Source organism: Aquarana catesbeiana, linkage group LG02 (genome assembly GCF_042186555.1).
Source record: "Aquarana catesbeiana isolate 2022-GZ linkage group LG02, ASM4218655v1, whole genome shotgun sequence".
Lineage (NCBI taxonomy): Eukaryota > Metazoa > Chordata > Amphibia > Anura > Ranidae > Aquarana > Aquarana catesbeiana.
This window is the reverse complement of record NC_133325.1, coordinates 167,596,675-167,623,639: the sequence shown is the minus strand read 5'-3', so window position 1 is coordinate 167,623,639 and position 26,965 is coordinate 167,596,675. Positions and strand designations below refer to the sequence as shown.

The 26,965-nt window shown below is 45.0% G+C and overlaps 1 protein-coding gene across 3 annotated transcripts in view; it reads left to right on the top strand.

Moving 5' to 3' along the window:
- ARHGEF25 (Rho guanine nucleotide exchange factor 25) overlaps window positions 1–26,965 on the top strand; it is a 500,546-nt gene that overhangs the window by 12,376 nt on the left and 461,205 nt on the right. The window contains exon 1 of one of the 3 annotated variants that reach the window (XM_073613764.1): window positions 5,191–5,244. The exons of the other annotated variants lie outside the window; for them this stretch is intronic. Coding sequence (XP_073469865.1) covers window positions 5,206–5,244 — 39 coding nt within the window. The 5' untranslated portion in view covers window positions 5,191–5,205. Of the gene's footprint in view, window positions 1–5,190; window positions 5,245–26,965 lie in introns of those variants that run through there. 3 annotated transcript variants of the gene reach the window in all.

Below are 26,965 nucleotides of genomic sequence, written 5' to 3'. Positions count from 1 at the left end.
TTGTCTTGTGTCTATGTGTATACACCTCCAGCTCTGCAGCCCTGCAGCTCTCAATGGCCCTCTTATGACTCATCCCCCCTCCCTTCCTGGCAAACTCTCACGAGAGTGAGAGAGAGAGCTGTGCATGATGTCATAAGCCCAGGTTTTTTACCAGACAAGAAACAGGAAGTGGGCTGTATAAGGTATTTACTGGCAGAAAAAAAAGTTTAACTATCCAAAGTTAAAACAACAAGGGCAGAAGATTTAATAGATGGAAAGTTGAAAATATTACTGAAGGTCCGCTTTAATGAACAGGGGCGGACTGACCATCGGGCAGTTCGGACGCTGACCGAGGGCCCGTGGCCAGTAGGGGGCCCCATGGCAGCTTCCACTTCGGGACCCGATCTACCCGTCAGCTAGCTGTGATTGACGGGCTGATCGGGTCTCTGCTCACTGCTAAGAGACTGCAGTGTATACACACACCTCGTGATGCGCTCCTCCTCCTCCCCGCCGGCCCCTCCTTCCCTCCCGTCCACCCCAGGTGCTTGTATCTGTCATCACCTCGGACGGACAGAAAAGAGGAGGGGCCGGCGAGGAGGAGGAGGAGCGCATCACGAGAGGTCTGTATACAGCCGCTTCCCGCGCTACTCTGCATGTAGGAAGGAAAGTGCAGCAGCTTGTATCACGTGCTGCTATTAGAAAGTTGCTGCACAGCTTCCCACCCACAGTGTCCCCCTGTGCCCCCCACCTCCCCACAGTGTCCCCCACCTCCCCACAGTGTCCCCCTGTGCCCCCCACCTCCCCACAGTGTCCTCCTGTGCCCCCCACCTCCCCACAGTGTCCTCCTGTGCCCCCCACCTCCCCACAGTGTCCTCCTGTGCCCCCCACCTCCCCACAGTGTCCCCCTGTGCCCCCCACCTCCCCACAGTGTCCCCCTGTGCCCCCCCACCTCCCCAGTGTCCTCCTGTGCCCCCCACCTCCCCACAGTGTCCTCCTGTGCCCCCACCTCCCCACAGTGTCCCCCTGTGCCCCCCACCTCCCCACAGTGTCCCCCTGTGCCCCACCTCCCCACAGTGACCCCCACCTCCCCACAGTGTCCCCCTGTGCCCCCCACCTCCCCACAGTGTCCCCCTGTGCCCCCACAGTGTCCCCCTGTGCCCCCCACCTCCCCACAGTGTCCTCCTGTGCCCCCCACCTCCCCACAGTGCCCCCTGTGCCCTCCACCCCCCACAGTGACCCCCTGTGCCCCCCACCTCCCCACAGTGACCCCCACCTCCCCACAGTGTCCCCCTGTGCCCCACAGTGACCCCCACCTCCACACAGTGTCCCCCTGTGCCCCCCACTTCCCCACAGTGACCCCCTGTGCCCCCACCTCCCCACAGTGCCCCCTGTGCTCCCCACAGTGCCCTCCACCTCCCCACAGTGTCCTCCTGTACCCCCCACCTCCCCACAGTGTCCTCCTGTGCCCCCCACCTCCCCACAGTGCCCCCCTGTGTGCCCTCCACCCCCACAGTGACCCCCTGTGCCCCCCACCTCCCCACAGTGACCCCCACCTCCCCACAGTGTCCCCCTGTGCCCCCCACCTCCCCACAGTGACCCCCACCTCCCCACAGTGTCCCCCTGTGCCCCCCACCTCCCCACAGTGCCCCCCACCTCCCCACAGTGACCCCCTGTGCCCCCCACCTCCCCACAGTGATCCCCTGTGCCCCCCCACCTCCCCACAGTGTCCCCATGTGCCCCCCACCTCCCCACAGTGTCCCCATGTGCCCCCCACCTCCCCACAGTGCCCCCTTGTGCCCCCCACCTCCCCCCTCCCCACAGTGCCCCCCTGTGCCCCCCACCTCCCCACAGTGTCCCCCTGTGCCCCCCCACCTCCCCACAGTGCCCCCCTGTGCCCTCACCTCCCCACAGTGCCCCCCTGTGCCCCCCCACCTCCCCACAGTGTCCCCATGTGCCCCCCACAGTGCCCCCTTGTGCCCCCCACCTCCCCCCTCCCCACAGTGCCCCCCTGTGCCCTCCACCTCCCCACAGTGTCCCCCTGTGCCCCCCCACCTTCCCACAGTGTCCCCCTGTGCCCTCCACCTCCCCACAGTGTCCCCCTGTGCACTCCACCTCCCCACAGTGCCCCCCTGTGCCCTCCACCCCCCCACAGTGTCCCCCTGTGCCCTCCACCTCCCCACAGTGTCCCCCTGTGCCCCCACCTCCCCACAGTGTCCCCCTGTGCCCCCCACAGTGCCCCCCTGTGCCCTCCACCTCCCCCCTCCCCACAGTGCCCCCCTGTGCCCTCACCTCCCCACAGTGCCCCCCTGTGCCCTCCACCCCCCCAGTGTCCCCCTGTGCCCTCCACCTCCCCACAGTGTCCCCCTGTGCCCCCACCTCCCCACAGTGTCCCCCTGTGCCCCCCACCTCCCCACAGTGCCCCCCTGTGCCCTCCACCTCCCCCCCACAGTGCCCTCCACAGTGTCCCCCTGTGCCCCCCACCTCCCCACAGTGTCCCCCTGTGCCCTCCACCTCCCCACAGTATCTCCCTGTGCCCTTCACCCCCCACAGTGTCCCCCTGTGTTTTCCATCCCCCCCCCCATGGTGTCTCCCTGTGCCACTCACACACAGTGTCCCCCTGTGCCCTCCACCCACCTACAGTGTCCCCCTGTGCCCTCCAACCCCCCCCCCATGGTGTCTCCCTGTGTCCTCCACCCCCACTGTGTCGCCTTCCGCCCTGATGGCTACCCTGAAAGACACTGTGTTAAGTCTGGAGGATCCCAGTGCTCTACTGTGTGCCCTGTGTTTTGTTTTGTGCCCTGCTATTTGCCCTACTGCGTGCCCCATGGCCTGTGATGTGCCCTGCTAGTGTACCCCCTTATGTGCCCTACTCTGTGCCCCTTGCCCTGTGATGTGCCTTGTGATGTGCCCTGCTGTGTACCGCCTGTTGTGCTCTACTGTGTGCCCTGTAATGTGCTCTGTGTGCCCCATGCCCTGGGATGTGTGCCCTGATGTGTACCGCCTGTGTCCTGTTCCCAAGGATGTGCCCTACTGTGTGCCCTACTATTTGCCACATGCCCTGTGATGTGCAGCACGTTCCCTGCTGTGTATCTCCTGATGTGCTCTGTGATGTGCCCCGCTGTGTACCCACTGATGTGCCCTGTACCCTCTGTGATGCACCATGCTGTGCTCAATAATGTGCCCTGATGTGTACAGCATAATAAACCCTGCTGGGTGCCCCATTATGTGTCCTGTGATGTGCCCTACTGTGTGCCCCATGCCCTGTGCCCCATGATGTGCCCCGTGCTCTGCAGTGTGCCATGTGATGTGCCTTACTGTGTGCCCCATGTAAGTGGGGCTTTGTGTAGGTGCGGCTTGCATGTGGGCGGAGACACAGGGGGCCCCATGATCTTCTATTGCCCGGGGGCCCCATGAGTTGTCAGTCCGCCCCTGTTAATGAATATTCAGTTTAGCCCTGTCCAAACTGCAGAAGCATAATACAGCAGTAACAAAGGAAGAATTGCTGCAGCAGTTATCAGTTACTTTCCAGTTTACACATTTATCAAATAGATGTAACAAAACACTTTCAACTGTATATGTAACAGATCAAAAGTAAGCAAACAGAATATGTTAATTGTTAGAGATCACATAAGCATACACTAAAATGTTGCTGTTTTTTTAAATTGACACATTAATTCCCATCAGTTCCTACTTCCTAGTCCTAAGTCGGAGGTTGTGCCTGTTATATTGACATGAGTTGTCTCAGTATTGTCACAGTTGGCCAAAGCCCACTCAAATCAAGCCCTTATTGCGGGTGAATCCTTCGAGGTCATGCCCACTTTCTGGGTGGTCCTGGTCAATTCATGCCCAGTTTCTGAGTGGTCCTGGCCAATTCATGCCTACTTTCTAGGTCGTCCCAGAAAATTCATGCCCACTTACTGGGTGATCCCAACCAATTTATGCCTTATTTGTAGGTAGTCCTGGTCAATTCATATCTACTTTTTGGGTGGCCCTGGCTAATTCATGCTCACTTACTGGGTGGTGCCAGCCAATTCATGACTACTTTCTAGGTAGACCCAGCCAATTCATGACTACTTTCTGGGTGGTCCTGGCTAATTCATGCCCACCTTCTGGGTGGTCTCAGCAATTCATGCCTAGTTTCTGGGTGGTGCCAGCCAATTCATGCCTACTTTCTAGATGACTCGTGCCTGCGTTGTGGGTGGTTTCAGCCAATTCATGCTCACTTTCTGGGTGGTCCCGGCCAATTCATGCCTACTTTCTAGGTGGTCCTGGCCAATACATGCCCACTTTCTTGGTGGTCCCAGCCAATACATGCCCGATTTCTGGATGGTCCCAGCCAATTTATGGTTACTTTCTAGGTTGTTGCAGGCAATTCATGCCTCCTTTCTGGATGGTACCATCCCTAATTATGCAAAAATCATGCACGTGTGGCCCTGATCCCCTCAGTAAAACCTATTTTTTAAATGACTGTGCATGCTCAGTCACTCAAATAAGGGTAATGCTGTGATCTTCAGACACAGCATCATTGGGCAGGGCTCATAATGGCAGGACTTTCCCAGCAAATCCATTACAGTTGCCATCACTGTAGTGTAGCAAGATAAAAAAAAACTACTAGCAAAAAACTGAGGTGATCAAATGAGTAGGAATTCTATATTTTAGGCTCCATTCATACCTGAGCGTATCGATTTACTGGCTTTTTTTTAAGCTTTTTTGCAGCTTTTTACAAGCTATTTTAAATTGTTATAGAAGCGCATTACAAGCGTTTTACAGCTTTAGGCATTTTTTCTATGGGTCCAAAAACACTTGTAATCTGCCAAAAAGGCGCTCAAGTACTTTTTTGAGTGACAGGCGTTTTACTTCAGGTGACGGAATGCTTAGATGTGAACAGGGGCCATTGAAATGAATGAGATTTGACTTGTTGAGTGTTTTAGAGCTACAAGCTTCAAGCAGAAAATCGCTCAGGTGGGAACGGACTCAGTTCTGTTCACAAAGGTTAGTTTTCTTTCATGGTTCAGGCATGATCTCACCTTCTTCAGCAAAAAAGAGCAGATGACAGAGCTGGAGAAGGGGGAGGAGCAAGGAACAGGAGATGGTGCCATCTTATCAGATAGTAAACAATAGCAATTAGTATAGGTTTTCTAACCTGCACAATCATCTTAACTTGCACAATCAACTGTTTCCCTCAAAAGCTAGCAGTCAGCCAGCTAAAAGGACACGGATACAAATATGGAAGTGGACGGATTGAATGATTGTCATCTAATGGCTGTAAGTACTCTAGTTTTGTTTTTCTTTTTTTTTTTTAGATGCTGCAGCAGAAAAAAGCTTTTCATTTGGTTTTGGATTAAACAGGGAAGGGTTAGCGCCAACTTTACATTTTGCCATTTGTGTCTCAGTTGATGTCCCTACAATTTGTTGATGTCCACTAAGACAGGAGGTAATGAGAATCTCTCCTGCAAGGACACAGACAGCTTTTATCAACGGAGTGAGGATAGTTTAAAATAATTTGTGCCCCCATTAAGGAGATCTACTTCTTTCCTGCTGTGTCATCAAGGTAGAAAGCAATGGTAAATCTCTCCCAAAAAAGACGCAGAGAGCAGCAAAAACTTTCCAATGTTCTATCCCTTTCCACTTTATCCAATATTGGGAAAAATGTTTGCTTACTGAAGTTCTACAACAAGCTTAGGCAAATAAACTGTGCAATTTGCAAATGCAGTTGTACCAATTTTTCTTCATAAGCACATAATATATGTGGTAAAGATTCAGTTTGTAAAAAAATACCCAATCAGGTGCAAGGAAAAAAAGAAAAAAAACAGCATTTTTTGATTGCACATGATTGGATAATGTATATCGGCAGAGCTTTACCACATTTGCTAATGTCTGGGGAAAATAAGTGAAACTGCACTTGTAAAGTACACAGCTCATTTACTGTAAGGACTCATTCCCATAGGAGGCTGTTCCAAGGTGTAGTCTTCTCATGAACTTTCACATACACAGCCCTTGGGCAAAGTATTTTTTACAAAGGCTTACCAAAGCCAGCAAAGATGTTGGAAAGAGATATGCATACAAAAAAGGTGGTGAAGGAGGAATGCTTTTTGTGGACTGCATCCAAAGGAATTCTTACAAAATGTTCTTTTAAGGAAAATTGTAATTATAGCAGGGATTCCTTCCATAGAGATGAAGGTGTTTTTGCTGCCTAATTAGTGTTTGCTTTCAGATGGATACAGATATGTACTAGGGGCTGTTCTAGCCTCACATGACTACAACAGGAACTCAAATTTTTTTTTCCACCTATGTATTTATAGAGTACAGTAAAACCTTGGTTTGAGAATAACTTGGATTGAGAGCGTTTTGCAAGACAAGCACAATTTTTAAATACATTTTGCCTTGATAAACAAGCGATGTCTTGATATATAAGTAGCGTCATGTCACAACTGAGTATAAAAGAGAAGAGAGGCGCCTCTAAGTGGAGCAATATGGTTACATTTAATGAAGGTACAACATTTAGCAACTTACATGGTTGATAATTAAAACAGGCACATCTAAGTATGCAGGCATCCGGGGTAAAGCTGTCCACATAGACCATCCCCCACACCGCCATCGATGTCATCCCTTCCACACTAAGCTCCACGAGCGCTTCAAGCCTCACTTTCAGATCGCTCTACTGCAGGATAGTCTTCCCGGTCACGATTGCAGACTAACAGCAGTGAGAGCCGGCGGTGTGGAGGATGGTCTATGTGGACAGCTTTACCCCAGGTGCCTGCATACTTAGATGTGTCTCTTTTAATCATCAACCATGTGAGTTGCTAAATGTTGTACCTTCATTAAATGTAACCATATTGCTACAATTAGAGGCGCCTCTCTTCTCTTTTATATTCTGTAGCTCCTGATGGATTTTGCTTCTAATCCCCTTGTGGAGGCTTTTATTTGTGGATGGACATTTTATGGTTACACAACATTGCTATAATCTTTTTATATGGACTATAACTGAAGGACTTATGAATAAATGGTTGTGGAATGGATCATCTGAGTTTCCATTATTTCTTATGGGGAAATTCACTTTGATATACAAGTGCTTTGGATTACAAGCATGTTTCCGGAATGATTAATGCTCGCAATCCAAGATTTTACTGTATGTCTTTTTGAAGTGTTTTGCAGTATTTTCATGCTTATGGAAGGAGTGGTACACTAATAAAAAACACTACATTGTAATTAATTGATAACTGTTGTGGTAACCTCACAGCAGTAGAATATTCTTATCCCCTTAATGGCAGCTATTGGTAACACTTTAAAGCCTGGCAGGTGGCGCCACTTCTGTATCATGTGACTGCTGTTATTGGTAAAGAGGTCACTTGGTCAGGACCTTGTCCTGCTGGCTCCCGATCATAAACCTTGACAGAGAACTGTTGTTGACAGCTGGGTCAGTATGCTGGGAACAAGCAATGAGCGCGCTCTCAGCACACAACCTTATGAAACCGTGAACACATATGTTCCGTGGCTGGGCATTGAAGTACACTTTTCTTGCTGCTGTAAGTACGCGGTCTAGAAGAGGTTAAAGATAGTTTGTTTTCTAGAATCACACACTTCACATACTGTATAAAATATCTATGTGATTCATTTATTCTATGGCTAGAAGCCACATTCATTAGTGGATAATAACTTGTAGCTGTACCCGCATAAGGGCTGCTAAGTGATGTGGCCCTCCTGTCACCCTGCCCAGCCTGGAATTCACCTCTCAGACACTCCAAGATAATGAACAGTCCATAAGCTTTGTTTTTGTATTTTATGAGGGCATTGAACTTGGATGGGGTATAGGAAGTATGGGATGCCCAGTGAAATTAGCATAAATACTTGGGACAACTTATATACCCTCTGGTATATACATGATTCTCTTCCTCCAGCACAACTCTTGCTGCAGACTATTACTCCTTAGCTCCTGTAGGCACTTCGGCACTTCAATTACTTGAGGTTCCAGGCACAGCTAGCACCACATGGTTAGGCCTGACACTGGCTCAGCCAAGCCTTAGCAACTGCCTTTTGCAGGAAGGGACCGCGTGCCCCTTTAGTGTAGCAATAGAAAGTTCCTGGTGCTAGCTGCACTAACTTCGGTTACTAAGCCCAGTAACCTAAATTCAGGCCCTCCTGGCTGCAGCTGCCCTTCTTCACTGCCAATGACACCACAGTCCACTCCACTGGCTCTGCACCAATCCCAGATTGCATGCTCCCAGTCCTCTCAGGCGTGCCTCCCTAGTCCTCCTGACTATGCATGTCACTCACCAGCCCTCTTGGCTGTGACCACTTGTTCTTCTCCCTGGAGACCTACCCAGCAGTGCTCTCTCCTGCTGTCCTCTCTCACTCCTCCTGTGCCTCCTGTCCAGGACACCTCTACGAATTCTTGAAGGGCCGCATCCGTACCTGAGCCCAGGCCCAAGGTCACCCCCCGGCTGAGGGGCTCGCTCAAAGCCCTGACAGCCTAGCATTCCATCTCCCAAGTTCTGAACAACTCCAACTCCTCCCCAGCTGGGCTGACCCTGGGTATTTAAGGAGGCCTGCCCCCTGCCAATTCAGATTGGGGATTGGTCAGAGCTCCCTAAAACACCCCAGGCAGCTCCACCTCTCTTCTCCTCCTCTCTATCCAGAACCTTCTAGAAAGAAGAGGGAGGTCTTAGAATCGGTGGACTACTTGGTCTTGTTTCTGTCATCACTCTATTATGTTTCTATGATATTTGCTACCCATCAATCAGATTCAGAGTTCTAACCTGGTCACCAAGCATGATGGTCAGTGGGAAGAGTGTGCCTTGCATTTGTGATCAGTGGGAAGAATCCCCATCTTACAGATAACTAAAAAAGATTATATATGCCAATAGTTACTTAAAGCGGAGTTCACAAAAAAAAAAATAATAAAGCGGAGTTCACACCCAGAAATGGAACTTCCGCTGATCGGATTTCACCCCTCCCTCGGGTGCCACATTTGGCACCTTTCAGGAGGGAGCACATACCTGTCAAATCCAGGTATCTGCTCCCACTTCCAGGCATAGATCGCCGCATTTTGTGTGGCGAACTACGCAATGTCCGGCCCCTCCTCCTTTCCCCCGCTGTCTTCTGGGAGACACACATGTCCCAGAAATCAGCAGGGACCATTCAGAAAGTGCAGAGCGACTCGCACATGTGCAGTAGGAAGCTTCCTTTTTCCCTTAGTGATGATGTTGGCGCCTGCATCTGGAGCAGAGGGACAGGTCGGCTTCGGGTGAGGACATCGCGGACTCCCTGGATGGGTAAGTGTCCTTATATTAAAAGTCAGCAGCTACAGTATTTGTAGCTGCTGACTTTTATTTTTTTTTTCCCAGGCGGAACTCCGCTTTAACTGAAAGGCAGAAATTGCTCTTTACTTGGGGAACCTCCAGCAGCTGTTGAGAAATGCTGCTCTATGGCCTCATTCACAGGGGCATAAACATCAGACATATGCTTTGCTTTAATAAAGTTTTCCAAACATTGTGCAAAGCAAATGCCTCTCCCTTACATGAATAGCAAACAATGCTCTTTGCATTCATTCACAATGATTTTGAACTTGCCTACAACATTTGGCAGATGTTTAAACTTGCAAAGCTTGCCAAACGCTTCATTTCAAGCGCATTGCAAACACAATCTAAACGCTCCTAAGACATTTGGTGTGCAGGTAAAAAGGCACACACAAAAAAGGCATTTAAAACACATACTAACAGTATAGGCTTTTCACAGGCGTTCTATTCTCAATATCCATGTAGACTTAAAGTGGTGCTCAAGGTAGAAGGTTTTTTACCTTAGTGCACTCTCTGCATAAGGCTCCGTTCACACATGTGCGACTTGTCATGCAACTTTGGACATCAGTTGTTGCATGACAAGTCTTTCCCCATGTTTTCCAATGATAACCATTCATACATGGTTGACCTAAAGTTGCAGCGACTTCAAAGTAATTCATGCACTACTTTGGTCCGATTTTCATGCAACTTGAGGGCCATTGACTTCAATGTTAACCCTCAGAAGTTGCATGAAAGTTGTACCTGAATGTTATGCAATGCAACAGTTGTCCATTATCACTGGTTAAAGCCAAAGTGATTGCAAGTTGCATTCATCCAAAGTTGCGACAAAGTGTCAAAGTTGCACCAAAATTGCACTCCAAAGTCGGCGCAACTTTGGAGTCGTACAATGGATGAATGGATCCTTAAGGTAAAAAACCTTCCAATGTCTGTGCCCCCCCCCCCAAAAAAAAAAAAACACTTACCTGATACCAGTCTTGATCTGCTCTTTTCCTGCATTCACTGATTTTACTGAGAGCATCGGGAGCCATTGGCTCCTGCTGTTGTCAGTCAAATCCTCTGAGGTGGGGCCAATAGATACACACAGCCCAGCTCGGGAGCGTGCCCACACGAGTGCCCCCATAGCAAGTGGCTTGTTATGGGGGCACTTGAAGAAGAGCAGGGGCGGACAACGCCGATGGATAACTCCAGAAGAGGAGGTTTGGGGCCACTCTGTGCAATACTTTTGCACAGACCAGGTAAGTACAACATTAGTTATTATTTTAATAAAAAAAACAGTAGATTTACAATCACTTTAACCTAGGAGTTGATGTCCTAAAAGGAGTAGAAAATGTTCACTTAGCAAATTAAAGATATTTTCACTTTAATTATACAGTTAGATGCAATGCAAATTCACAACTTCTCTTTGCTAAGTACACATTTTGTATAAAACCACTGAATGATTTTTGATAAGTGACATGCTGGAAGGTTAATTGTCTCCTTTCTAAATTAGCCTTAGTATGTGTTTAGATTGTAAGCTCCTTGAGGGCAGGACTGATTTAAATGTACAATATATATGTAAACACTGTGTAAATTGATGGCGCTATATAAGTACCTGTAATAATAAGTGTCTTGCTGTTGCGTACAATGGGGTGAAGGGTTAATGTATTATATGTAGGACTCAGAGAAAGAATGGAAGTCTAGATCTGTTATGAGATAGTCCACACTTTGGATAACTAGAGTTGTGTGTTAGTGAATAGTTATGAAAAGTTCAGTACTAGTCACTCTGCTATGTATTGGAAAAATATATAAATGTATTAATTAAATATACCACTTAAAAGCAGTTATTGAGAAAAGGTTATCCAATTTATTGTTGACAAAATCGCTCCACTAAGTTTCACCATTTAAAAAAAGAAGCCACGTGTCTCAAGTATATGCAAGTGATATCCTCATATACTGAATATTGCACAATGCCTCTGTCCAAAACATTTAATACAAACCATATGCTTCTGGTATCTCATAAGTTCATTGTATCAAACTTCTTTCAAGAAGAGATGTTTTTAATAATAAAGTAAGATCACACTTCTAGGCTGGTAATCCAGCTATGGACATGGCATACTGTAACTTTCCAACACCTCCAGGGGACCAATGGACGCCATCTGCTTTTGCTGTACTAGTATCTCTCCTTAAAGCAGCCATCTGACAAGAGAGCTAGGAACAACCAACTGTTTGTCTTGGCTCTGAGCATTTTTCCAAGGCAAGCAGTGACAAGAGGAATGCAGAGAGAGAGGGGTGGGTCAGCCTCCCATCCCCCTTGCCGCCGAATGTCTCTTGAAAGTGCTTGGTACTGCCACCCTCTATTCAGGTACCCAACCCCTTTTCGGGCACCGAGCACCTGAATTACAGCCGCGGGGGTGTTTTGGAAGCACCTGATTAGAGCCATAGGCTATAATACGCATCAAAAAAGGTAAACAGCGAGTGCCATGCTTGGAGCTCGCAGTTCACCCAGCTGTGTTAGAAAAGCGAATGAATATTCGCTTTCCTAACACTGGTCTGTTACCCGTCACCTGATTGGCTGAAATGACAGGCGCTGTGATTGGACGCCTATCAGGCAATTGATGGGGTTTTTTTTCAGAATTTTTTAGTTTGTTTGCGCAAAAATTTAGAGCACCAGCCAACACTAAGTGGCACCCAGTTCAATCTAATAACTAGGCTCAGGAAACATCTAGGAACATGGGATAAATTACTACGTGTACTTTGTTCCATAAGGGACAGAATAATAAAATAAAAATGTTATAGATAGTTCTTCTTTAAGCTGTACGTGGTACAGTTATTCTACTAGGAATAATGCTCCAACCAAAAAGTGCTCTTTCTCAGTCAAGGCAGGTCAGTTGTCGGTTGACGCCCTCAACATCTTTCAGTTGCCTATCTGGGAAGATGGATATAGATGGACAGGTACTGACTGGACATGTTTTTAAAGCGGAGTTCCACACAAAAATGGAACTTCCACTTTTCGGAACCCTCCCCCCCTCCAGTGTCACATTTGGCACCTTTCAGGGGGGAGGGGGGTGCAGATACCTGTCTAAGACAGGTATTTGCTCCCACTTCCGGCATAGACTCCCATGGGAGTCTATGCCTCTTCCCGTCCCGACCGCGCTGTCTGCTGGGAACACACAGCTCCCAGCAGAGAGCGGGGACCACTTGGGACGCGCAGCGCGACTCGCGCATGCGCAGTAGGGAACCGGGAAGTGAAGCCGCAACGCTTCACTTCCTGATTCCCTCACCTAGGATGGCGGCGGCAGCTGCCGAGAACCGAGCGGGTACTCGGCGTCCCCTGCCGACATCGCTGGACCCCGGGACAGGTAAGTGGCCATGTATTAAAAGTCAGCAGCTGCAGTATTTGTAGCTGCTGGCTTTTAATATATTTTTTTTTTGGCGGTGTGGGTGAACCCCCGCTTTAAGCTATTATACACAAGAAGAGACATGAAAACAGGCACATGCATCTAGGGACAAGAAGCCTGCATATTTTAACAGATAACCTTTTCATTACTGCTGATAAGACAAAGAAGATTAGACATAATTGGGAATTCCTGATTACTTTCAAGGCAGTAATGTGGAGACCCTACCACCATGCACTGAATAGTGGATCTTCATGTTGGGTAAAAGAAATATTAACTGAAGGTCTGATCATGTATTGCTGTACCATCAAATTCTGTTGTGTATTGCCACTTTTATTCTGATTCTTTAAACATGCGTCCATCACCATTCCTGGAAAAGTTCTACAAACCCCTCTGAGGGTGCAAGGGTCAAAGTATGTTAGGTCAGCTTTAAGTTATCATGTTTCTCACCAGTGAGCTATGGGTGCCTGACCTCCAAGCACTGATGTCTGGACTTATTGTGTGAGGAATGGTTTGTTTAAAGTGACAGCCAGCACAGATCTGTTTAACCACTTTAGTTCCAGGACCTTTTCCCTCTGATACTCCAAGAGTGGGGATTTTGTTTCCAGAGATGTCTCGCTTTCACAAATTGTCATTTTCAGCTTTTGTAGCCTCCTGCAACATATTATCCATTTTCAATTGAACATTAGATCGTGGGTGTACTCATGATTGTGTTTGAATAAATATATATACTTTATATATAATGTATCCTAGGGTTTAAATAGGGATAAATACAGAAAGATTAGAATATAAAATACTTTCCTTTATTTTTTCCAAATGGAAATTTCACGTGCTTTGTGCAGGTCCAGATATTTGCTCAAAAATATAGTAGACATGGTCGCAATTTTTTATTTTTTCAAATTTAGGAAACCATTTTATATTTGTATAAATTGTACCAAATAAGTTTAAATTGGGTTTGCATGGACAACATTTAGAACAAGGGCAATATTTTTAGATGCATGCTAAAATTGCGTATGATATTTGTTACAGGTACTTATAAAGCATTGTTAATTTATGAAGCACTTCATACCATAGGCGTGCGCAGGTGGTGTGCCAGGTGTGCCTGGGCACACCCTAATCACTATGTGTGGTGCTGCGCCCTGCAGTGCTGCTGGCTTCCCTCCTCTCTCCCCCCGGATGCTGATATTTCAGGATGGAGAGTGGGAAAAAGAGCTAGTAAATATGTAATTTACCGGCCCCTTCCTTTTCTAAATTAACACAGTGAACACACTCGCACACTGTGTCTATTCATAACTGAAGCATAGTATGCTGTGTTTACTATGCTTCAGTTTGTAAATGAACAGGAAGCCGCTCAGCACAGAGCACTTCTTTCAGAGCATTCATTCGCTGCTCTGTGCAGCTGAGGCTGCAGAGAAAGGCATGTGTGTTTGAGCTTTGGGGTGCACACCCTAATGCAATAGGCGACGCACACCTATGCTTTACATATATGTTGTGCATTTACATCAGTCCCTGCCCTCAAGCATGTTACAATCTAAGGCCCCTAACTTACATTCATACACATAGAAGGGCCAATTTAGACAGAAACAAATTATCTACCAGCATGTCTTTGGAGTGTGGGAGGAAACCTAAACTCTGTGCAAGTAGTGTTGTTATTCAAACCTACAACCCTAGTACTACTAGTCAGAAGTGCTAACCACTCAGCCACTGTGCTGCCCAATGTTGCTAATTACAATGACATCTACAACATGTGATGTATGTATTGGGATGTAGGAATGAAAGGAGATTTTTGAAAATGTTTTATTGATTTGTTTATTCCTTTGTTTTGACTTGGTGATCCTGCCAGTAACATATTTCCTGTGCTAGGGTGACAACGCTCGTGCACGCATTGTAGTATAAACTTTTATTCTTCTCTTCTCAATCACATAGCGAGAGGTGTTCTGCAGTCCTAACATACTGCTTGATAACTTTGTTTGTGATAACACAGCAGAGGGCACAGGACAGCACTGATTTTTTTGGCAGAATTAACAGTAATGCCCTGTACACACGATTGGACTTTCTGCCAACAAAAACGTGGATTTTTGTTCGAAGGTTGTTGGCTCAAACTTGTCTTGCATACACATGGTCACACAAATGTTGGCCAACAATTAGGAACGTGGGAACACGGTGACGTACAAGACATACAACGAGCCGAGAAAAATTAAGTTCAATAGCCAGTGCGGCACCTTCTGCTTGATTCTGAGAATGCGTGAATTTTTGTGCGATGGACTTGTGTGCCACCACCATGCTTCACTGTAGGAATGGTATTGGCCAGGTGATGAGAGGTGCCTGGTTTCCTCCAAACATGACGCTTGCCATTCAGGCCAAAGAGTTCAATCTTTGTTTCATCAGACCAGAGAATTTTGTTTCTCATGGTCTGAGAGTCCTTCACGTGCCTTTTGACAAACTCCAGGTGGGCTGTCATGTGCCTTTTACTAAGGAGTGGCTTCCGTCTGGCCACTTTACCATACAGGCCTGATTGGTGGAGTGCTGCAGAGATGGTTGTTCTTCTGGAAGGTTCTCCTCTCTCCACAGAGAAACCCTCTGTCAGAGTGACCATCGGGTTCTTGGTCACCTCCCTGACCAAGGCCCTTCTTCCCGGATCGCTCAGTTTGGCTGGGCAGCCCGCTCTAGGAAGAGTCCTGGTGGTTCCAAACTTCTTCCATTTACGGATGATGGAGGCCACTGCTCATTGGGACTTTCAATGCTGCAGAAATTTTTCTGTACTCTTCCCCAGATCTGTGCTTCGATACAATCCTGTCTCAGAGGTCTACAGACAATTCCTTGGACTTCTACATGGCTGAATTCGCATCGCACAGACATCACATGTGATCTGCACAGCAGTGCGGTGTGAATCACATGCGATGTCTGACATTGCATAAGTGTGAACCGGCACTTAAGGATGGTCAGTGGAAACAGGATGCACTTGAGCTCAACCTGAGTATCATGCCAAAGGCTGTGAATACTTATGTACATGTGATTTTTTTTCGTTTTTTATTTTTAACCTCCCTGGCGGTTTTCCCGAGTGTGGCTCGGGGTTAAAATTCAGTACCATTAGCGGTAACCCCGAGCCACACTTGGGATTACATCACAGGATCCTGGCGCGGCGTTACTTACCTTGTCCCCGGGATCCAGCGATGTCCCCCGCAGTGTCCGAGGGCTCCGTCCTCCTTCGAAGCCTCTCCGTGCCAGGCTCCGTTCCCTGCGAGCGGCGCGACGCACGGGGGCGGAGCCTGGCGGCAAATTAAAAAAAAAGTAAAAATCATAACACATACAGTACTGTAATCTTACAGATTACAGTACTGTATGAAATGATTTCACATCCCTTTTGTCCCCAGTGCTTTGGCCCATGCCCTGCATGCAGTTTTATATGATATATACTGTTCTTTCTGCCTGGAAACTGGAGATTGTCCATAGCAACCAAAAAGTGTCCCTTTACGTCAAAAGTGGCTTTAGACCATCTAGAAAACAGCGATAGTAAATTAGAACACTTGCAGAATCGAGCGATAGTGAATTGTGGGGAAATTTATTTTATTACTATTTTTTTTTTTTTTTTTAATTATTTATTTTTATTTATAAAAGAAAAATGCAGAAAATGCGCCAACTCCTAAATGGGGATAAAGCAGCCAACACAGCAATATGACCGTTGCAAGTGTAAATTAAAAGTAAAAAAGTGTGGCGCTAATGGGTAGTGAGACTCCTGTTGCTATACAGGTAGAAATAATGGTTAGGAGAGAGTGAAAACACCTTCAGTGTAAATACGTGAAAAAATATTGTGTTTGTAAAACATACAAAAAATTATATATATATAGTGGGTAATATATACAATACGGGTGAAAACACAGTGTGTGTTTAAGAATATAAAAAACTCAGTGAAAAACTATAAGTTAATTGGGAGACAATCATACATAAAGGAGAAGACAAATAATTGTCAATGCAAGATATCTAAATGAGCTGAGTATGTTATTCCACAAAACCAAAATTCAATGGAGGTGGCAGACAAGAAAAGGGACATCGGCATCCCCAGGGGAAAACAAACATAAATAGGAACTCAAAAGTCTCTTAAATGGCCAGATGGGGTAGTCTCATTCAGTCCCACAGGCAACTGGGTGTAGGCCGTCTTCTCAAAAGGTAATTTAGAGGTTATTGGGAAAGGCCCCGATCAATACGCTGGATCTTGGCTCATATGGATAATTCCCACCAGGAGAAAGAAAAAAGCAAAAGAATGCCCTTACCAGATCCGGTGGACTCACAGGCCGTAGCGGTGAGTCAAACGAGCCTATACCGTTAGACGGTGTGAGGTAGAGGTTTGTGGGGAAACTTGTAAACCATCTTGTCAGCAGTCCTCAAATTGTATTTAAGGGGGTGTTCCATACGCCAGTTGTTTACAGAAAATTACAGCGCTGATGACAGATGAGGAAATATGGTGCAACTTAAGTTCTTAAGTTGCCCCATATTTCCTCATCTGTCATCAGCGCTGTAATTTTCTGTAAACAACTGGCGTATGGAACACCCCCTTAAATACAATTTGAGGACTGCTGACAAGATGGTTTACAAGTTTCCCCACAAACCTCTACCTCACACCGTCTAACGGTATAGGCTCGTTTGACTCACCGCTACGGCCTGTGAGTCCACCGGATCTGGTAAGGGCATTCTTTTGCTTTTTTCTTTCTCCTGGTGGGAATTATCCATATGAGCCAAGATCCAGCGTATTGATCGGGGCCTTTCCCAATAACCTCTAAATTACCTTTTGAGAAGACGGCCTACACCCAGTTGCCTGTGGGACTGAATGAGACTACCCCATCTGGCCATTTAAGAGACTTTTGAGTTCCTATTTATGTTTGTTTTCCCCTGGGGATGCCGATGTCCCTTTTCTTGTCTGCCACCTCCATTGAATTTTGGTTTTGTGGAATAACATACTCAGCTCATTTAGATATCTTGCATTGACAATTATTTGTCTTCTCCTTTATGTATGATTGTCTCCCAATTAACTTATAGTTTTTCACTGAGTTTTTTATATTCTTAAACACACACTGTGTTTTCACCCGTATTGTATATATTACCCACTATATATATATAATTTTTTGTATGTTTTACAAACACAATATTTTTTCACGTATTTACACTGAAGGTGTTTTCACTCTCTCCTAACCACTATTTCTACCTGTATAGCAACAGGAGTCTCACTACCCATTAGCGCCACACGTTTTTACTTTTAATTTATTTTTATTTATTATATTATAATTTATGTTTTTGTGTTTCAAACTTTATCATACCCGGGATATCTACTAGACTCTGGTTTGGACAGATTTAAGTGTGTTATTGTTAAGATTTACAGACCTACAATATAAAACGCCAAATTTCCATGCAAAATAATGGTACCGCTTTCAGCACCTAAAATCCGAAATAATCATACCGCCAGGGAGGTTAATAAATTTGCAAAGATTTAAAACAAACGTTTTTCACGTTGTCATTACAGGGTATTGTTTGTAGAATTTTGACTAAAATAATGACTTCATTCCATTTTGGAATAAGGTTGTAACATAATAAATGTGGGAAAAGTGAAGCGCTGTGAATACCCTCCAGATGCACTGTATAACTAAATTTAATGGTATATTTAGCAGACCAAAAGAGAGCAAATAAGAGTTATGGTAAGTTAGGTTTTACATACACTCTAATGCCCCGTACACACAGTCGGACTTTGTTCGGACATTCTGACAACAAAATCCTAGGATTTGTTCCGACGGATGTTGGCTCAAACTTGTCTTGCATACACACGGTCACACAAAGTTGTCGGAAAATCCGATCGTTCTAAACGCGGTGACGTAAAACACGTACGCCGGGACTATAAATGGGGCAGTGGCCAATAGCTTTCATCTCTTTATTTATTCTTAGCATGCGTGGCACTTTGTCCATCGGATTTGTATACACACGATCGGAATTTCCGACAACGGATTTTGTTGTCGGAAAATTTTATAACCTGCTCTCAAACTTTGTGTGTCGGAAAATCCGATGGAAAATGTGTGATGGAGCCCACACACGGTCGGAATCTCCGACAACAAGGTCCTATCACACATTTTCCGTTGGAAAATCCGATCGTGTGTACGGGGCATAATAGTGGTCTGTTGTTTGCTATTATCAGCAGGGGAAGGGGAAGGCAGAGCTGTACTGACTTTATATAACTTAGGAACATTATTTGCCAGTATTACATTAAAAAAAGCAGCATGATTCATTGTTCTGAACCTGGAAACAACATTATGTCCACAATGCAGTTTGTAATGCTGTGCAACCTGCCCACAACAGCTTCTGGGCCCTGGAGCTGCACAAACATACACACCAAACCTCAGTGAGGAATTTCAGGAAGGATCTTTGTTCCTGTTTTATATGAAAACATCACATGAATGTATTTGTTATCAAAATATGCATTTAATTTGGCTTTTGATTTAAAGGAACTGTCCATTTAAACTAATATGATTCGTCCTTCAGCTTTTTGTGTCACTGAGGCTGCATTCACACCTTAAGCGTTTTTCCGCACTTTTTTATGTGTGATTTCGGCGCATTTTTATGCACGACTTGTGCGCATTTTTGAGCTTTGGTGGTTTTTTTTCTTAGCCGATAGAGAAAACTATCATCTGTTGCATCATTTGTTGCTAGGTATTTCAACTTTTTTTGTCGCAGTCCCACTAAAAATCACTGATCGCCGCCATTACTAGTGAACATTTTTTTTAGAAAAATGCCATAAAAATATTTCATAGTTTGTAGACGTGATAACTTTTGCGCAATACAATCAATATACGCTTATTGGGATTTTTTTTTACCACAAATATGTAGCGGAATACACATTGGTCTAAATTTATGAAGAAATTTGATCATTTTATTGGATGTGTTTTATAGCAGAAAGTAAAAAACACTGTTTTTTTTTTTTTCAAAACAAAAACCGTAGAGGTGATCAAATACCACCAAAAGAAAGCTCTATTTGTGGGGAAAAAAGGACATCAATTTAATTTGGGTACAGCGTCACACGACCAAGCAATTGTCAGTTAAAATAACGTAGTGCTGTATCGCGAAAAATGGCCTGGTCATTAAGGGGGTAATTTTTTTTTTTTTTCAACCAGACTAACTATGTAACTATGTCATTATCTTGTTGTGGTCCAGATGTATTCCTATATATCTATCTAATTCACATATATCTAATGAAGATACTTTTCTGGTTTATAGGGTCTTCAGTAGGATTGCACCGATACCTGAAATCGATACTTTCAGGCTCGGTTCTTTGAGCTGTCAGTGGGTCTCCCCTGTTGACAGCTAAATTGTTAAAGAAGTCCGGTAATTGGAGCTGGGAAAAAAAAAAGCAGCTGGCAATGTTTATTAACAACATTGCTCACACTGAAACACTAAAATAAAAAGAAACATTGTTTCATTTTGTATCTTTCTGTTTCTTCATCTGCAGATCAAATGTTCCCCTGTTTAACCCCTTATAAACCCCTAAGTTACTCTAATCAGCCGTAATCAACTCCCTATTCTCCTCCATTTAATTATTATTTTCCTGCTTTTTTTGTTTTGTTCACATCTATTTAATAAATGATAAACAATTAAAACTTTTTTTTTATTTGCTTTGTTAGTGAATATTTTTGCACATATATTAACATATATTTACACATTTCACGTTGAAAAAGCGCAAAATTAAAAACAAAAATCAATTTATTTCATTTGTAAATAACTTTTCAATGCTTTGTACCATTGCTGACAGCTGAAGTGAAAACAAAATAATTGCGGTAGGTATCGGTAATTGGTACCAGGGAGTACTAAAAAACAAGTATTGGTACTAAAAACTTCGGTGCATCCCTAGTCTTCAGTGTTATTGATGGTTTGTTTAGTCTAGTAAACAATTTTTGTATAGGTTTACAGAATATATGAAATAGTTTGGAAATAAAATGCATTTTGTTCAGCATTACCAGGTGTTCTTTGCTTGAGGCACATTGAGAATATGTAACACAACATTAAACAATATTGTATTTCCCACGCCTGTCTGACATGGATATATTTGGTCCAGGATAAACAAGGGGCCATTAGCTGTCACAGCTGTCATAACATGTCACCATCAACAAGGCTGTCATGAAGGAAACATAAAAACTTTGCTCTTTCATGGGTAGAGACATCCCTACAGGCACACTATAATTGACAATTAATTTCCTTTGTGTGAAGCATTGGACGATTGTTACAAGTGTGATGGTATAGGAACCACCACCTAGAGTTAGAGCTAGACCATAGATTTAGTATGCTGACTTCTACCACAATTTATGCTTCGTATTCTTTCTCCTGGGGGGGGTGATGGTAGCTGTTATAGTAGTGTTATGACCTCTATAGTTCCAGCTTCTCTTTGAATGCTTTCTCAAGGACAGGAAGTATTTGTGCTACGAGATTGACAATAAAAGCAACAGTGACTGTATTGTAATTGGGAGGGTAGCCACACACAGCTCAATGGTTGTAAGAGATATGCTTGAATCTTTCTAGCCTATGTACCGCATCACACATTTCCAAGGCAGGGAGAATACAACTGGCCAAACACGAGAAATTTAAAAAGCCAATTAATTTTTTTTTTTTTTTTGGGGCAAAATCGGAAACTAGTCAAAGACAATAAATGGTGGTTTTATTTCGACTGCAAGGAGATTGGATCAAAATTTCCTCAATTGAACACTTGGGAAATACTTGATAGCTTTTAATGAAATTACCATAATTTGTTCCCGTTTCGATTGCGTTTCAAATCAATCTCTCATTAAACTGAATTGTCCATTTATTTCTCGGTTTTGACTTGACCATAAACTAAATTGTGTAGCCAATTGAACTCATGGGTGGCAGTTTGCATAGTTTTGGCAAACACTAGCAATTCCCAATGGCTTAAAGGTTGTAAAATTGAAAATCGCCCCTTGTATTGCCAGCTTAAAGCGGAACTAAACCTATGAATTTAACTGTTTCCCAAAACAGTCACCTTTAAGGTATGCAGTGAATGGTAACTGTCCAACTGCTAGCGTTCTCAACTGAACTGTCAAGCTATCAAATGGATGGTGTCATAAATGATCACGTGCAGTACCATGCCCTTCCTGCCCAGACCAATGCACTTTGCATGACAATTGCGCTGTCATGCAACGCTGTACGCAAACAAAATTTTAGACAGATAGAGCTTTCTTTTGGTGATATTTATTCACCATTGGGCTTTTTATTTTTTTGGTAAACAAATAGAAAAAAGACTGAAAATGTTGAAAGAAAAAGTTTTTTTGTTTCTGTTATAAAACGTTGTAAATAGGTTTTTCTCCTTCACATGATGAGGCTGCACTGACGGACACTGATGGACACTGATGAGGAGGCAATAATATGCAGCACTGATGGGCATTGATAGGCGGCACTGATATGCAGCACTGATGGGCACTGATAGGTGGCAATGATGGGCACTGACAGGTGGCACTGATGGGCAATGGGTGGCACTGATGGGCACTGATAGATGGCACTGATGAGAAGGCACTGACAGGCATTACTGATGGGCACTGAAAGGCATCACTGATGGGCACTGATTGGCATCACTGGCGGGTACTGGTGGGCATCATAGGTGGGTTCTGGTGGGCATCATTGGTGGGCATCACTGATAGAGCTGCACTGATAATCACTGCACTGATTATTAGTGCAGACCTCCCTTGTCACGGAAAAGCCACTTATCCACTCTCCTCTATTCACACTCTGTCAGTGTGAATAGAGGAATGTTGATAACCGGCACTTACTACTTACGCTGTGATCAGCTGTGATTAGACACAGCTGATCACATGGTAAAGAGCCTACGTCATAGGCTCTTTACTGTGATCGGATATGCGGTGTGTCGGAGCGACACACCGAACTACCGATCGCCGCCCTTCACACCTTGTTCTGAAGGACGTCATATAATGTCCAGTCAGAACAGGAGAGCCACCGCCTGGCCGTCATTCTGCTATAGGCCGGGCAGGAAGGTGTTAAACTAAGGCGAAGATGTCTGCTTCCTTGGTTATAAAGGAAAGGGGAGTTTAGTTCCACTCTAAGAGCTCCTAGACAGATGTTACTTTCCTGCATTTGACAGCAGATTCCCTTTTACTTCCAAGGTGAAGTTTGATGATAGTTTTGAATGTTTTTTTTTTTTTTTTACCTGCTTTGCTTTAGCTGTCCATAAATGCATTCACTATTACCAGAATGCAACCACAATTTGCTCTGTGGGTGGCTCTGTTGGCAACACAGTTTGGCAAAAGTCTTTTTATTAATTGACTTCTGTCGAAGGTGCCAGGTGGAATATTGTTGGCTGAACATGCCTGCATAGAGAAACAATAGCCTGCTGCAGGAGATCAGTTTATCCATACTGTTAAGCATGAATGGAGGAACCTGTCATATGTCTGAACCTTATATGTCTTTGGCTAATCTTAAACTGGATACACACTATACAACTTTTGATGTTAGATTTACCTTCAACTATGTAGTGCAAGGGCCTGCCTGATTGCATACAAAATGAAAGTGTTTAGGTTTGACCTCATATTATATGGTTTTGGTAAATCTAAAGGTAAAAATCGAAAGAAAATTTTATAGTGTGTATCCAGATTTAAAGTGGTAGTAAACCCTTTACTACCACTATTACCTACAGGTAAGCCTATAATAAGGCTTACCTGTAGGTACTGTGAATTTCTCTTAAACTTGCACAGTTTAGGAGATATTCACTTTATCCACATGTGCAGACATCATCAGCACATGCGCACTGAAGAAACAGCACGCTCGTGCTGTTTCTTCAGTAGCTGTGCAGTGACCAGCGGCACCCGTGCACATGCGCTGGAATGACGTCATCGCGACTCCTGCCAATCACAGCGCCGGAGCCCGCAAACCCGGGAGACAAGTCGCCAGTCACAGCGGTGTACGGGGAACGCTGCAACAGCTTCGATCTAAGGTAAGTATTTCATAATGAGCTAGTATGCAATGCATGCTAGCTCATTATGCCTTTGTCTTGCAGGTTGTTTTTTTTTTTTTTTTTTTTAGAGAGTTTACAACCACTTTATGCCGGGTACACAATAATAGGTGGCGGGGTTGAATGAAAAAAACCTGACAGCTTCGGTTGGAGCCGCTGTACTAGCCATGCGAGGTTAATTCAGCGATTTACACCACTGAGCTGTTATGTTCTGACAGGGGGATGGCCCCCCTGCAGAACACTGCGGCCATTGCTCTCTGCCATTGGCTGAGAGCACTGATCGGAGGTCAGACTGATGCTGGTTTTTCTCAGCATGCTCATCTGACAGAAGCCGGCAAAACAGCCGGCTTCTGTACGTCATACACATGGGCCAAATGTCGGACATTTTGATTTAAACCAGTTGTCTCCTGACATTCGGGCCGTGTGTACCCGACTTTGGGGTTTGCATTGGAGACAAATTAGGTCAAATGTCAAGGTTTGCTGCATCTTATTTTCCAGCAAGTATATGTCTATGGACATACACAACACTAGCTGGGAGTGCTCATGCACAGATGTCTCCTTAGCAGCTGACGGCTAAAGCCGAGTACACACTAAAGCCTCGTACATACGGTTGGATTGTTGTCCAACAAAACCATGGACTTTTGTCCAAAGGGCGTTGGCCCAAACTTGTCTTGCATACACACAGCACCCAATTGTTGGCTAACAATCACGAACGTAGTGACGTACTATATGGTTTTTCAGCTCTTTAGCGCCACCCTTTGGGCTCCTTCTGCTAATTTCGTGTTAGTAGAAGTTTAGTGAGTGTTGATTTGCGCTTTTCATTTCATGCTTTCAGTTTGTTTCTGAACGGCCGTTCGTCAACCAGACATGTTGCGGAATCGGAGGAGATAACGTGTTATTTATTATTGGCCTTGTAGTTATTGCTTTGACATTATTTTTTTGGTTGAATAATGATTTGATTTGGTATATTTTCTATATTTTTGGATGCATAGAATGCACTTTTTGGTTAAGTTCTATTGGCAGATGTCTAATTTTATTTGTTTTCTTTTTTTAATGCACAATAAAAAAAAATTGTGTAAAATACCGTATTTATCGGCGTATAACACGCACTTTTTTCCCCTTAAAATCAGGGGAAAATCGCAGGTACATGTTATACGCCGATCCCCTGTGATCCCGAGCTTAACATCTTCAAAATCGCCGACCGCGATTTGAAAATGGCGCCGCCGGCGCCAAAATACACAGAGCCGGTCCTCGGCTCTTCCCGGCGGCTCTCGTTCACTTTCGGCTCCACTCGTAGTCCCGAGCGGAGCTATCCGAACCTACTCAGCTAGGTTCGTATAGCTCCGCTCGGGACTACGAGTGGAGCCGAAAGTGAACGAGAGCCGCCGGGAAGAGCCGAGGACCGGCTCTGTGTATTTCGGCGCCGGCGGCGCCATTTTCAAATCGCGGTCTGCAATTTTGAAGCCCAGGATGGCAGGGATAGAGGATCGAAGGCTGCACTGGGGCAAGGCTGCACTGGGGAAGGCTGCACTGACAAGGCTCCACTGGGGAAGGCTGCACTGACAAGGCTGCACTGGGGAAGGCTGCACTGACAAGGCTGCACTGGGGAAGGCTGCACTGGGGAAGGCTGCACTGGGGAAGGCTGCACAGACAAGGCTGCACTGACAAGGCTGCACTGACATGGCTGCACTGGGGCAAGGCTGCACTGAGAAGGCTGCAATGATGGGCATTTAAATGTAAGTTTTTTTCCCTTCAACTTCCCTCCTAAAAGTTTTTTTTTCCTTAAAATTCCCTCCTAAATTGGGGTGTGTGTTATACGCCAGTGCGTGTTATACGCCGATAAATACGGTAATACTTGGCTATGTGTTTTACTTTAAATTACAGTTTGGGAGTAGGCAGTTACATTAAAAAAAAAACACAATATAAAATTGACAGGGGACACCAACATAGTTGTATCTTTGATCTTATAAACTAGGGGATAATGGTGTTGTGGTAACTTGCCCAAAAAAATAAATACCCGTATTTATCGGCGTATAACACGCACAGGCGTATAACACGCACATTCATTTTAAGAGGGAAGTTTCAGGAAAAAAACTAAAATTTTTAATAAGGAACTTTGAAGCAAAATAAGGGTCAGTGCCCATCTGCAGCCTCACCATTGCCATTAATGCAGCCTCATTAGTCTACATCAATGCAGCCTCACCGTTGCCATCAATGTAGCAGCCTTGCCATTGCCATCAATGCAGCAGCCTCACCACTGCCATCAGTGCAGTCTGATCGATGCCCATCTGCAGCCTAGAGGGCACCAGGAGTGGGGCGGGACAAGCGCCGACAGATTACATACAGTAAGAATCTCCTATGATAGACAGAACAGTGGTCCAATGGCGGCCCAGGAGATGGGACTTTCTATTACAGAGGCCGCCAAGTAAACAGGAGATTCTCACTGTATTTAATCTGACGGCGCTCATCCCGCCACCCTCCCTGTCCCCTCAGAGGCAGCTAAAATTGAAGTATTGGCGTATAACACGCACACGCTATTTGCGCCCGATTTTCATGGTGAAAAAGTGAGTGTTATACGCCAATAAATACAGTAAATAATATTATTCTTGATATCACTAGAAAAAAAAAGCCTTTGAAAATTAATTTGCAATAACTCCATCAGTATCACCAGCAAAGCAGCTTCATTATTATCCCATTAAAGAAGAAGAGAATTGTGCACTGCATTTCGAGATTTCATAATTTTCTACGTCACGAATGTTAATTCTCCATTACGAACGCTAGTTTACAAGACCGACCGCTTATGGCTTGTCCTTGCTTCCGAGCATGCGTGTTTGTACTTTGGACTTTTGTCCGACGGACTTGTGTACACACGCTCGGAAAATCCGATAACACACATTTGTCCGCGGAAAATTTTAAAACCTGCTATATAACATTTGTCCGCGGAAAATCCGACAACAATTGTCCCATGGAGCATACAAACGGTCAGATTTTCCTCCAACAGCCTGTCAGGCTTTACAGTTTTTTTTTGTGCAACCCAGCAGTCGGAGCCGCTGTACTAACAATGCAAGATTAGTTCAACGATCTCCCCTGCTGAGCTGTTGTGTTCTGACAGGGGGACGGCCCCCCGCCAGAACACTCGAATCAGCGTTCTTTGCCATTGGTGTTTTTTTTTTAACTGGCCATTGTCTCCCGACATTCCATCAGTGTATATCTAGCTTAAGAAGACACATGAAAACAGGCAGGGGGGCCAGCAGCTTTGGAAATGGCACAAAGACAAAAAAAAAGAGATTTTTAAAAAAGAAGAAACAATA